Source organism: Oncorhynchus tshawytscha, unplaced genomic scaffold, assembly GCF_018296145.1.
Source record: "Oncorhynchus tshawytscha isolate Ot180627B unplaced genomic scaffold, Otsh_v2.0 Un_contig_6491_pilon_pilon, whole genome shotgun sequence".
In the NCBI taxonomy this organism is placed as follows: Eukaryota; Metazoa; Chordata; class Actinopteri; order Salmoniformes; family Salmonidae; genus Oncorhynchus; species Oncorhynchus tshawytscha.
The window spans coordinates 210001-223498 of record NW_024609576.1 but is presented as its reverse complement, the minus strand read 5'-3'; the positions used below and the strand labels follow the sequence as shown (position 1 = coordinate 223498).

General features: G+C 51.8%; 1 protein-coding gene across 1 annotated transcript in view; it reads left to right on the top strand.

Annotated features, from left to right (window-relative positions):
• Positions 1–1255: 1255 nt before the first annotated feature.
• The window catches only part of dachc (dachshund c), a gene marked incomplete at its 5' end in the record, with an annotated part of 58039 nt that continues 45796 nt past the window's right edge, over positions 1256–13498 (top strand). Inside the window, 3 exon segments of the mRNA XM_042316015.1 lie at positions 1256–1291; positions 1294–1442; positions 5299–5434. Coding sequence (XP_042171949.1) covers positions 1256–1291; positions 1294–1442; positions 5299–5434 — 321 coding nt within the window.

Sequence of the window (13498 nt, the reverse complement as noted above, 5' to 3'; positions counted from 1 at the left end):
GCTAATAACCTTTATTCTCAGACACCCCTCCTCTCCTCCTCCTCTTCCTCCTCCTCCTCTCCCCCTCCTCCCTCTTCATCATCATCTTCCTCCTCTTCCACCTCCTCCTCTCCTCCTTCTCCTCTTCCTCCTCCTTATTCTCCCCCTCCTCCCTCTTCATCATCATCTTCCTCCTCTTCCACCTCCTCCTCTCCTCCTCCTCTCCCTCCTCCTCTTCCTCCTCTCCTCCTCCTCTTCCTCCTCCTCCTCTCCTCCTTCTCCTCTTCCTCCTCCTCCTCTCCTCCTCCTCTTCCTCCTCCTCCTCCTCCTTCTCCTCTTCCTCCTCCTCCTCTCCTCCTCCTCTTCCTCCTCCTCCTCCTCCTTCTCCTCTTCCTCCTCCTTATTCTCCCCCTCCTCCCTCTTCATCATCATCTTCCTCCTCTTCCACCTCCTCCTCTCCTCCTTCTCCTCTTCCACCTCCTCCTCTCCTCCTTCTCCTCCTTATTCTCCCCCTCCTCCCTCTTCATCATCATCTTCCTCCTCTTCCACCTCCTCCTCTCCTCCTTCTCCTCTTTATTCTCCCCGTCCTCCTCCTTATTCTCCCCCTCCTCCTCCTCTTCATCATCATCTTCCTCCTCCTCTTCCTCCTTCTCCTCCTCCTCTTCCACCTCTTCCTCCTCTTCCTCTCCTCTTCACTCAGAGTATGACAGAGGGACAGCAAAATGGAACTGTGTGTCTATTTCTGGATCATCAACAAAGAGTCTTTTTAGTGATTTCACCCAGAAGACAAAAAAAAGTAAAGTGTCATGGAGATTGAGTGTGATGTATTTTCTGTACTGTGATTGGCTGTTTCAAAGAGTCCATCTCAGATGTTGTTATATGACCTTCCACTCTTTGTTTACATGTTCTTCCCCTTGTTTGTTCAAGCGTTTCATGTCCCCAGAGATGTTCGGCTTTGGGATGTTGAGCATCACAAATGTTGCTCTGGAAATCTGGTTTCATAAGTCAAACAGCATTCTGTTTGGTCTAGTGTCCTGAGTGTGACAATATAATGGTTTACACTCCACCTTCTAATGTATGCTATGGTGCCACAAAGCTCAATAGAAAACCATCTCTCTCTTTCTCGCCCCCTCCCTCCCTCCCTCCCTCCCTCCCTCCCTCCCTCCCTCCCTCCCTCCCTCCCTCCCTCCCTCCCTCCCTCCCTCCCTCCCTCCCTCTTTCCTCTCTCCCTCTCTCCCTCCCTCCCTCCCTCCCTTTCCCTCCCTCCCTCTCTCAGGTCTGGAACACCTCCCGTTCATGATGATGTCACACCCCTGATCCCTGTCAGTATGGCCCCTGCCTCCGTCTCCATGGCAATGAGTCAGATGAACCACCTCAACACGTTAGCCAGCATGGCCTCTGCTGCCCAGGTCCACCACTCTACCCTCTCCTCCCGCGGCCGCATGGTCACCTCCGTTATAAAGGTATGTTAGCATGGCGGTCCCTCCATTATAAAGGTATGTTAGCATGGCGGTCCCTCCGTTATAAAGGTATGTTAGCATGGCGGTCCCTCCATTATTAAGGTATGTTAGCATGGCGGTCCCTCCATTATAAAGGTATGTTAGCATGGCGGTCCCTCCGTTATAAAGGTATGTTAGCATGGAGTTCACCTCCGTTATAAAGGTATGTTAGCATGGCGGTCCCTCCATTATAAAGGTATGTTAGCATGGCGGTCCCTCCGTTATAAAGGTATGTTAGCATGGCGGTCCCTCCATTATAAAGGTATGTTAGCATGGCGGTCCCTCCGTTATAAAGGTATGTTAGCATGGAGATCACCTCCGTTATAAAGGTATGTTAGCATGGTCACCTCCGTTATAAAGGTATGTTAGCATGGTGGTCCCTCCGTTATAAAGGTATGTTAGCATGGCGGTCCCTCCATTATAAAGGTATGTTAGCATGGAGGTCACCTCCGTTATAAAGGTATGTTAGCATGGCGTTCCCTCCGTTATAAAGGTATGTTAGCATGGCGATCCCTCTGTTGTAAAGGTATGTTAGCATGGCGGTCCCTCCGTTATAAAGGTATGTTAGCATGGAGGTCACCTCCATTATAAAGGTATGTTAGCATGGAGGTCACCTCCGTTATAAAGGTATGTTAGCATGGTCACCTCTGTTATAAAGGTATGTTAGCATGGTCACCTCTGTTATAAAGGTATGTTAGCATGGCGGTCCCTCCATTATAAAGGTATGTTAGCATGGTCACCTCTGTTATAAAGGTATGTTAGCATGGCCACCTCCGTTATAAAGGTATGTTAGCATGGTCACCTCTGTTATAAAGGTATGTTAGCATGGTCCCTCCATTATAAAGGTATGTTAGCATGGTCACCTCCATTATAAAGGTATGTTAGCATGGAGGTCACCTCTGTTATAAAGGTATGTTAGCATGGTCACCTCTGTTATAAAGGTATGTTAGCATGGTCACCTCTGTTATAAAGGTATGTTAGCATGGCGGTCCCTCCATTATAAAGGTATGTTAGCATGGTCACCTCCATTATAAAGGTATGTTAGCATGGCGGTCCCTCCATTATAAAGGTATGTTAGCATGGTCACCTCTGTTATAAAGGTATGTTAGCATGGCCACCTCCGTTATAAAGGTATGTTAGCATGGTCACCTCTGTTATAAAGGTATGTTAGCATGGTGGTCCCTCCATTATAAAGGTATGTTAGCATGGAGGTCACCTCCGTTATAAAGGTATGTTAGCATGGTCACCTCTGTTATAAAGGTATGTTAGCATGGTCACCTCTGTTATAAAGGTATGTTAGCATGGCGGTCCCTCCATTATAAAGGTATGTTAGCATGGTCACCTCCATTATAAAGGTATGTTAGCATGGCGGTCACCTCCATTATAAAGGTATGTTAGCATGGATCACCTCTGTTATAAAGGTATGTTAGCATGGTCACCTCTGTTATAAAGGTATGTTAGCATGGTCACCTCTGTTGTAAAGGTATGTTAGCATGGCGGTCACCTCTGTTGTAAAGGTATGTTAGCATGGAGGTCACCTCTGTTGTAAAGGTATGTTAGCATGGAGGTCACCTCTGTTGTAAAGGTATGTTAGCATGGAGGTCACCTCTGTTGTAAAGGTATGTTAGCATGGCGGTCACCTCTGTTGTAAAGGTATGTTAGCATGGCGGTCACCTCTGTTGTAAAGGTATGTTAGCATGGTCACCTCTGTTATAAAGGTATGTTAGCATGGAGGTCACCTCCATTATAAAGGTATGTTAGCATGGTCACCTCTGTTATAAAGGTATGTTAGCATGGTCACCTCTGTTATAAAGGTATGTTAGCATGGTCACCTCCGTTATAAAAGGTATGTTAGCATGGCGTCACCTCTGTTATAAAGGTATGTTAGCATGGAGGTCACCTCTGTTATAAAGGTATGTTAGCATGGTCACCTCTGTTATAAAGGTATGTTAGCATGGAGGTCACCTCCGTTATAAAGGTATGTTAGCATGGAGGTCACCTCTGTTATAAAGGTATGTTAGCATGGTCACCTCCATTATAAAGGTATGTTAGCATGGTCACCTCCATTATAAAGGTATGTTAGCATGGTCACCTCCATTATAAAGGTATGTTAGCATGGTCACCTCTGTTATAAAGGTATGTTAGCATGGTCACCTCTGTTATAAAGGTATGTTAGCATGGAGGTCACCTCTGTTATAAAGGTATGTTAGCATGGAGGTCACCTCTGTTATAAAGGTATGTTAGCATGGTCACCTCCATTATAAAGGTATGTTAGCATGGTCACCTCCATTATAAAGGTATGTTAGCATGGTCACCTCCATTATAAAGGTATGTTAGCATGGTCGCCTCTGTTATAAAGGTATGTTAGCATGGTCACCTCTGTTATAAAGGTATGTTAGCATGGTCACCTCTGTTATAAAGGTATGTTAGCATGGCGGTCCCTCCATTATAAAGGTATGTTAGCATGGTCACCTCTGTTATAAAGGTATGTTAGCATGGTCACCTCTGTTGTAAAGGTATGTTAGCATGGAGGTCACCTCCGTTATAAAGGTATGTTAGCATGGTCACCTCTGTTATAAAGGTATGTTAGCATGGTGGTCCCTCCATTATAAAGGTATGTTAGCATGGAGGTCACCTCCGTTATAAAGGTATGTTAGCATGGTCACCTCTGTTATAAAGGTATGTTAGCATGGTCACCTCTGTTATAAAGGTATGTTAGCATGGCGGTCCCTCCATTATAAAGGTATGTTAGCATGGTCACCTCCATTATAAAGGTATGTTAGCATGGCGGTCCCTCCATTATAAAGGTATGTTAGCATGGTCACCTCTGTTATAAAGGTATGTTAGCATGGCCACCTCCGTTATAAAGGTATGTTAGCATGGTCACCTCTGTTATAAAGATATGTTAGCATGGAGGTCACCTCTGTTGTAAAGGTATGTTAGCATGGCGGTCACCTCTGTTGTAAAGGTATGTTAGCATGGAGGTCACCTCTGTTGTAAAGGTATGTTAGCATGGCGGTCACCTCTGTTGTAAAGGTATGTTAGCATGGAGGTCACCTCCGTTATAAAGGTATGTTAGCATGGAGGTCACCTCCGTTCTAAAGGTATGTTAGCATGGTCACCTCTGTTATAAAGGTATGTTAGCATAGTCACCTCCGTTATAAAAGTATGTTAGCATGGCGTTCACCTCTGTTGTAAAGGTATGTTAGCATGGAGGTCACCTCCGTTATAAAGGTATGTTAGCGTGGAGAACACCTCCGTTATAAAGGTATGTTAGCATGGAGGTCACCTCTGTTATAAAGGTATGTTAGCATGGAGGTCACCTCTGTTATAAAGGTATGTTAGCATGGTCACCTCCATTATAAAGGTATGTTAGTATGGTCATCTCCATTATAAAGGTATGTTAGCATGGTCACCTCCATTATAAAGGTATGTTAGCATGGAGAACACTCCATATAAAGGTATGTTAGCATGGTCACCTCCATTATAAAGGTATGTTAGCATGGTCACCTCCATTATAAAGGTATGTTAGCATGGTCACCTCTGGTATGTTAGCATGACCCGTCACCTCTGTTGTAAGGTATGTTAGCATGGTCACCTGTTATAAGGGTAGGTCAGAGCATTATGGGTACTGTAGTACATTATGCTACGGCCACCTGTTATAAAGGTACACTGGATGGTCTCATGATATTATGCCAGAAGTTTCCTTTCAAGCCATGAGAGCATCCCAACCTTTCCTGGACACTGTGATTATTATTGTAAAATATTAATTGATGTTGCCGTGTGTTTCCACTCACTATGGTGTTGTTCTTCATTCTAGGAGCGTGTTCGGGACAGTCCGTCTCCCTCTCTGGAGGACGGGAGGAGGTCTGGGAGTCACCTGTCCTCTCGTCACAGCAGCAGCATCTCCAGCTCCCCAGTACACACAGAACACTCTGCAGACAGGACCCGTGCACGTACCCTAAACCCAGCACACAGAACACTCTGCAGACAGTACCCGTGTACCCTACCCAACCCAGCACACAGAACACTCTGCAGACAGTACCCGTACGTACCCTAACCCTAACCCAGCACACAGAACACCCTGCAGGACCCGTACATACCCTAACCCAGCACACAGAACACTCTACAGACAGGACCCGTACGCTAACCCTAACCCAGCACACAGAACACTCTGCAGATAGGACCCGTAGTACCCTAACCCAGCACACAGAACAGTCTGCAGACAGGACCCGTAGTACCCTAACCCAGCACACAGAACACTCTGCAGACAGTACCCGCACGAACCTCTAACCCTAACCCAGCACACAGAACACCCTGCAGGACCCGACATACCCTAACCCAGCACACAGAACAGTCTGCAGACAGGACCCGTACGTACCCTAACCCAGCACACAGAACACTCTGCAGACAGGACCCGTACCCTAACCCTAACCCAGCACACAGAACACTCTGCAGACAGGACCCGTACGTACCCTAACCCAGCACACAGAACACTCTGCAGACAGGACCCGTAGTACCCTAACCCAGCACACAGAACACTCTGCAGACAGGACCCGTATGTACCCCCGTAACCCAGCACACAGAACACTCTGCAGACAGGACCCGTACCCAGCACACAGAACCCAGCACACAGAACACTCTACAGACAGGACCCGTACCCCTAACCCAGCACACAGAACACTCTACAGACAGGACCCATACCCTAACCCAGCACACAGAACACTCTGCAGACAGGACCCGTATGTACCCTAACCCAGCACACAGAACACTCTACAGACAGGACCCGTACCCAGCAACCCTAACCCAGCACACAGAACACTCTACAGACAGGACCCGTACCCTAACCCAGCACACAGAACACTCTACAGACAGGACCCGTAGTACCCTAACCCAGCACACAGAACACTCTGCAGACAGGACCCGTACCCTAACCCAGCACACAGAACACTCTGCAGACAGGACCCGTACCCTAACCCAGCACACAGAACACTCTGCAGACAGGACCTCTGCAGACAGGACCCGTACCCTAACCCAGCACACAGAACACTCTACAGACAGGACCCGTACCCTAACCCAGCACACAGAACACTCTGCAGACAGGACCCGTACCCTAACCCAGCACACAGAACACTCTACAGACAGGACCCGTACCCTAACCCAGCACACAGAACACTCTACAGACAGGACCCGTAGAGCACACAGAACACTCTACAGACAGGACCCGTACCCTAACCCAGCACACAGAACACTCTGCAGACAGGACCCGTACCCCCAACCCAGCACACAGAACACTCTGCAGACAGGACCCGTACCCTAACCCAGCACACAGAACACTCTACAGACAGGACCCGTACCCTAACCCAGCACACAGAACACTCTGCAGACAGGACCCGTACCCTAACCCAGCACACAGAACACTCTGCAGACAGGACCCGTACCCTAACCCAGCACACAGAACACTCTACAGACAGGACCCGTACCCTAACCCAGCACACAGAGACACCCGTCTGCAGACAGGGACCCGTACCCTAACCCAGCACACAGAACACTCTACAGACAGGACCCGTAGACCCTAACCCAGCACACAGAACACTCTGCAGACAGGACCCGTACCCTAACCCAGCACACAGAACACTCTGCAGACAGGACCCTAACCCAGCACACAGAACACTCTGCAGACAGGACCCGTACCCCTAACCCAGCACACAGAACACTCTGCAGACAGGACCCGTACCCTAACCCAGCACACAGAACACTCTGCAGACAGGACCCGTACCCTAACCCAGCACACAGAACACTCTGCAGACAGGACCCGTACCCTAACCCTAACCCAGCACACAGAACACTCTGCAGACAGGACCCGCACACAGAACACTCTGCAGACCCCGTACCTAACCCAGCACACAGAACACTCTGCAGACAGGACCCGTAACCCAGCACACAGAACACTCTGCAGACCCCGTAACCCAGCACACAGAACACTCTGCAGACAGGACCCGTACCCAGGACCCGTACCCTAACCCAGCACACAGAACACTCTGACAGGACCCGTAGCACAGAACACTCTGCAGACAGGACCCGTACCCCTAACCCAGCACACAGAACACTCTGCAGACAGGACCCGTACCCTAACCCAGCACACAGAACACTCTGCAGACAGGACCCGTACCCTAACCCAGCACACAGAACACTCTACAGACAGGACCCGTACCCTAACCCAGCACACAGAACACTCTACAGACAGGACCCGTACCCTAACCCAGCACACAGAACACTCTGCAGACAGGACCCGTACCCTAACCCAGCACACAGAACACTCTACAGACAGGACCCGTACTCTAACAGACACCCGTAGGACTCTACAGACAGGACCCGTAACCCTAACCCAGCACACAGAACACTCTACAGACAGGACCCGTACCCTAACCCAGCACACAGAACACTCTGCAGACAGGACCCGTACCCTAACCCAGCACACAGAACACTCTGCAGACAGGACCCGTACCCTAACCCAGCACACAGAACACTCTACAGACAGGACCCGTACCCTAACCCAGCACACAGAACACTCTGCAGACAGGACCCGTACCCTAACCCAGCACACAGAACACTCTACAGACAGGACCCGTACCCTAACCCAGCACACAGAACACTCTACAGACAGGACCCGTACCCCCGTAACCCAGCACACAGAACACTCTACAGACAGGACCCGTACCCTAACCCAGCACACAGAACACTCTACAGACAGGACCCGTACCCTAACCCAGCACACAGAACACTCTACAGACAGGACCCGTACCCTAACCCAGCACACAGAACACTCTACAGACAGGACCCGTACCCTAACCCAGCACACAGAACACTCTACAGACAGGACCCGTACCCCCGTACCCTAACCCAGCACACAGAACACTCTGCAGACAGGACCCGTACCAGGACCCGTAAACCCAGCACACAGAACACTCTACAGACAGGACCCGTACCCTAACCCAGCACACAGAACACTCTACAGACAGGACCCGTACCCTAACCCAGCACACAGAACACTCTACAGACAGGACCCGTACCCTAACCCAGCACACAGAACACTCTACAGACAGGACCCGTACCCTAACCCAGCACACAGAACACTCTACAGACAGGACCCGTACCCTAACCCAGCACACAGAACACTCTACAGACAGGACCCGACCCGCACACAGAACACTCTACAGACCCCGTAAACCCAGCACACAGAACACTCTGCAGACAGGACCCGTACCCTAACCCAGCACACAGAACACTCTGCAGACAGGACCCGTACCCTAACCCAGCACACAGAACACTCTGCAGACAGGACCCGTACCCTAACCCAGCACACAGAACACTCTACAGACAGGACCCGTACCCTAACCCAGCACACAGAACACTCTACAGACAGGACCCGTACCCTAACCCAGCACACAGAACACTCTACAGACAGGACCCGTACCCTAACCCAGCACACAGAACACTCTGCAGACAGGACCCGTACCCTAACCCAGCACACAGAACACTCTGCAGACAGGACCCGTACCCTAACCCAGCACACAGAACACTCTGCAGACAGGACCCGGCACACAGAACACTCTGCAGACAGGACCCGTACCCTAACCCAGCACACAGAACACTCTACAGACAGGACCCGTACCCTAACCCAGCACACAGAACACTCTACAGACAGGACCCGTACCCTAACCCAGCACACAGAACACTCTACAGACAGGACCCGTACCCTAACCCAGCACACAGAACACTCTACAGACAGGACCCGTACCCTAACCCAGCACACAGAACACTCTGCAGACAGGACCCGTACCCTAACCCAGCACACAGAACACTCTGCAGACAGGACCCGTACCCTAACCCAGCACACAGAACACTCTACAGACAGGACCCGTACCCTAACCCAGCACACAGAACACTCTACAGACAGGACCCGTACCCTAACCCAGCACACAGAACACTCTGCAGACAGGACCCGTACCCTAACCCAGCACACAGAACACTCTGCAGACAGGACCCGTACCCTAACCCAGCACACAGAACACTCTGACAGACAGGACCTCTACAGACCCCGTAACCCAGCACACAGAACACTCTGCAGACAGGACCCGTACCCTAACCCAGCACACAGAACACTCTGCAGACAGGACCCGTACCCTAACCCAGCACACAGAACACTAACCCAGCACACAGAACACTCTGCAGACAGGACCCGTACCCTAACCCAGCACACAGAACACTCTACAGACAGGACCCGTACCCTAACCCAGCACACAGAACACTCTACAGACAGGACCCGTACCCTAACCCAGCACACAGAACACTCTACAGACAGGACCCGTACCCTAACCCAGCACACAGAACACTCTACAGACAGGACCCGTACCCTAACCCAGCACACAGAACACTCTGCAGACAGGACCCGTACCCTAACCCAGCACACAGAACACTCTAACAGACAGGACCCTACAGACAGGACCCCCCTAACCCAGCACACAGAACACTCTGCAGACAGGACCCGTACCCTAACCCAGCACACAGAACACTCTGCAGACAGGACCCGTACCCTAACCCAGCACACAGAACACTCTAGACAGACAGGACCCTGTACCCCGTAAACCCAGCACACAGAACACTCTACAGACAGGACCCGTACCCTAACCCAGCACACAGAACACTCTGCAGACAGGACCCGTACCCTAACCCAGCACACAGAACACTCTACAGACAGGACCCGTACCCCCGTAACCCAGCACACAGAACACTCTGCAGACAGGACCCGTACCCTAACCCAGCACACAGAACACTCTGCAGACAGGACCCGTACCCAACCCAGCACACAGAACACTCTGCAGACAGGACCCGTACCCTAACCCAGCACACAGAACACTCTACAGACAGGACCCGCACCCTCTGCAACCCAGCACACAGAACACTCTACAGACAGGACCCGTACCCAGCACACAGAACACTCTAACCCAGCACACAGAACACTCTGCAGACAGGACCCGTACCCTAACCCAGCACACAGAACACTCTACAGACAGGACCCGTACCCCCAACCCAGCACACAGAACACTCTGCAGACAGGACCCGTACCCTAACCCAGCACACAGAACACTCTACAGACAGGACCCGTACCCTAACCCAGCACACAGAACACTCTGCAGACAGGACCCGTACCCTAACCCAGCACACAGAACACTCTGCAGACAGGACCCGTACCCTAACCCAGCACACAGAACACTCTGCAGACAGGACCCGTACCCTAACCCAGCACACAGAACACTCTACAGACAGGACCCGTACCCTAACCCAGCACACAGAACACTCTGCAGACAGGACCCGTACCCTAACCCAGCACACAGAACACTCTGCAGACAGGACCCGTCCCTAACCCAGCACACAGAACACTCTGCAGACAGGACCCGTACCCCCAGCACACAGAACACTCTGCACCCAGCACACAGAACACTCTGCAGACAGGACCCGTACCCTAACCCAGCACACAGAACACTCTACAGACAGGACCCGTACCCTAACCCAGCACACAGAACACTCTGCAGACAGGACCCGTACCCTAACCCAGCACACAGAACACTCTGCAGACAGGACCCGTACCCTAACCCAGCACACAGAACACTCTACAGACAGGACCCGACACCCCTAACCCAGCACACAGAACACTCTACAGACAGGACCCGTACCCTAACCCAGCACACAGAACACTCTGCAGACAGGACCCGTACCCTAACCCAGCACACAGAACACTCTGCAGACAGGACCCGTACCCTAACCCAGCACACAGAACACTCTGCAGACAGGACCCGTACCCTAACCCAGCACACAGAACACTCTACAGACAGGACCCGTACCCTAACCCAGCACACAGAACACTCTACAGACAGGACCCGTACCCTAACCCAGCACACAGAACACTCTGCAGACAGGACCCGAACACTCTGCACCCTAACCCAGCACACAGAACACTCTGCAGACAGGACCCGTACCCTAACCCAGCACACAGAACACTCTGCAGACAGGACCCGTACCCTAACCCAGCACACAGAACACTCTGCAGACAGGACCCGTACCCTAACCCAGCACACAGAACACTCTACAGACAGGACCCGTACCCTAACCCAGCACACAGAACACTCTGCAGACAGGACCCGTACCCTAACCCAGCACACAGAACACTCTACAGACAGGACCCGTACCCTAACCCAGCACACAGAACACTCTACAGACAGGACCCGTACCCTAACCCAGCACACAGAACACTCTACAGACAGGACCCGTACCCTAACCCAGCACACAGAACACTCTGCAGACAGGACCCGTACCCTAACCCAGCACACAGAACACTCTACAGACAGGACCCGTACCCTAACCCAGCACACAGAACACTCTACAGACAGGACCCGTACCCTAACCCAGCACACAGAACACTCTGCAGACAGGACCCGTACCCTAACCCAGCACACAGAACACTCTGCAGACAGGACCCGTACCCCGTACCCTAACCCAGCACACAGAACACTCTACAGACAGGACCCGTACCCTAACCCAGCACACAGAACACTCTGCAGACAGGACCCGTACCCTAACCCAGCACACAGAACACTCTACAGACAGGACCCGTACCCTAACCCAGCACACAGAACACTCTACAGACAGGACCCGACACCCTAACCCAGCACACAGAACACTCTACAGACAGGACCCGTACCCTAACCCAGCACACAGAACACTCTACAGACAGGACCCGTACCCAGCACACAGAACACTAACCCAGCACACAGAACACTCTGCAGACAGGACCCGTACCCTAACCCCCCTAACCCAGCACACAGAACACTCTGCAGACAGGACCCGTACCCTAACCCAGCACACAGAACACTCTGCAGACAGGACCCGTACCCTAACCCAGCACACAGAACACTCTACAGACAGGACCCGTACCCTAACCCAGCACACAGAACACTCTACAGACAGGACCCGTACCCTAACCCAGCACACAGAACACTCTGCAGACAGGACCCGTACCCTAACCCAGCACACAGAACACTCTGACAGGACCCGTACCCTAACCCAGGACCCTGCAGACAGGACCCGTACCCTAACCCAGCACACAGAACACTCTGCAGACAGGACCCGTACCCCCAACCCAGCACACAGAACACTCTACAGACAGGACCCGTACCCTAACCCAGCACACAGAACACTCTACAGACAGGACCCGTACCCTAACCCAGCACACAGAACACTCTACAGACAGGACCCGTACCCTAACCCAGCACACAGAACACTCTGCAGACAGGACCCCCAGCACACAGAACACTCTGCCAGGACCCGTAACCCAGCACACAGAACACTCTACAGACAGGACCCGTACCCTAACCCAGCACACAGAACACTCTGCAGACAGGACCCGTACCCTAACCCAGCACACAGAACACTCTACAGACAGGACCCGTACCCTAACAGCACACAGAACACTCTACAGACAGGACCCGTACCCTAACCCAGCACACAGAACACTCTACAGACAGGACCCGTACCCCCAGCACAACCCAGCACACAGAACACTCTACAGACAGGACCCGTACCCTAACCCAGCACACAGAACACTCTGCAGACAGGACCCGTACCCTAACCCAGCACACAGAACACTCTACAGACAGGACCCGTACCCTAACCCAGCACACAGAACACTCTACAGACAGGACCCGTACCCTAACCCAGCACACAGAACACTCTAAGACAGGACCCGTACCCTAACCCAGCACACAGAACACTCTGCAGACAGGACCCGTACCCTAACCCAGCACACAGAACACTCTGCAGACAGGACCCGTACCCTAACCCAGCACACAGAACACTCTACAGACAGGACCCGTACCCTAACCCAGCACACAGAACACTCTACAGACAGGACCCGTACCCTAACCCAGCACACAGAACACTCTACAGACAGGACCCGTCTG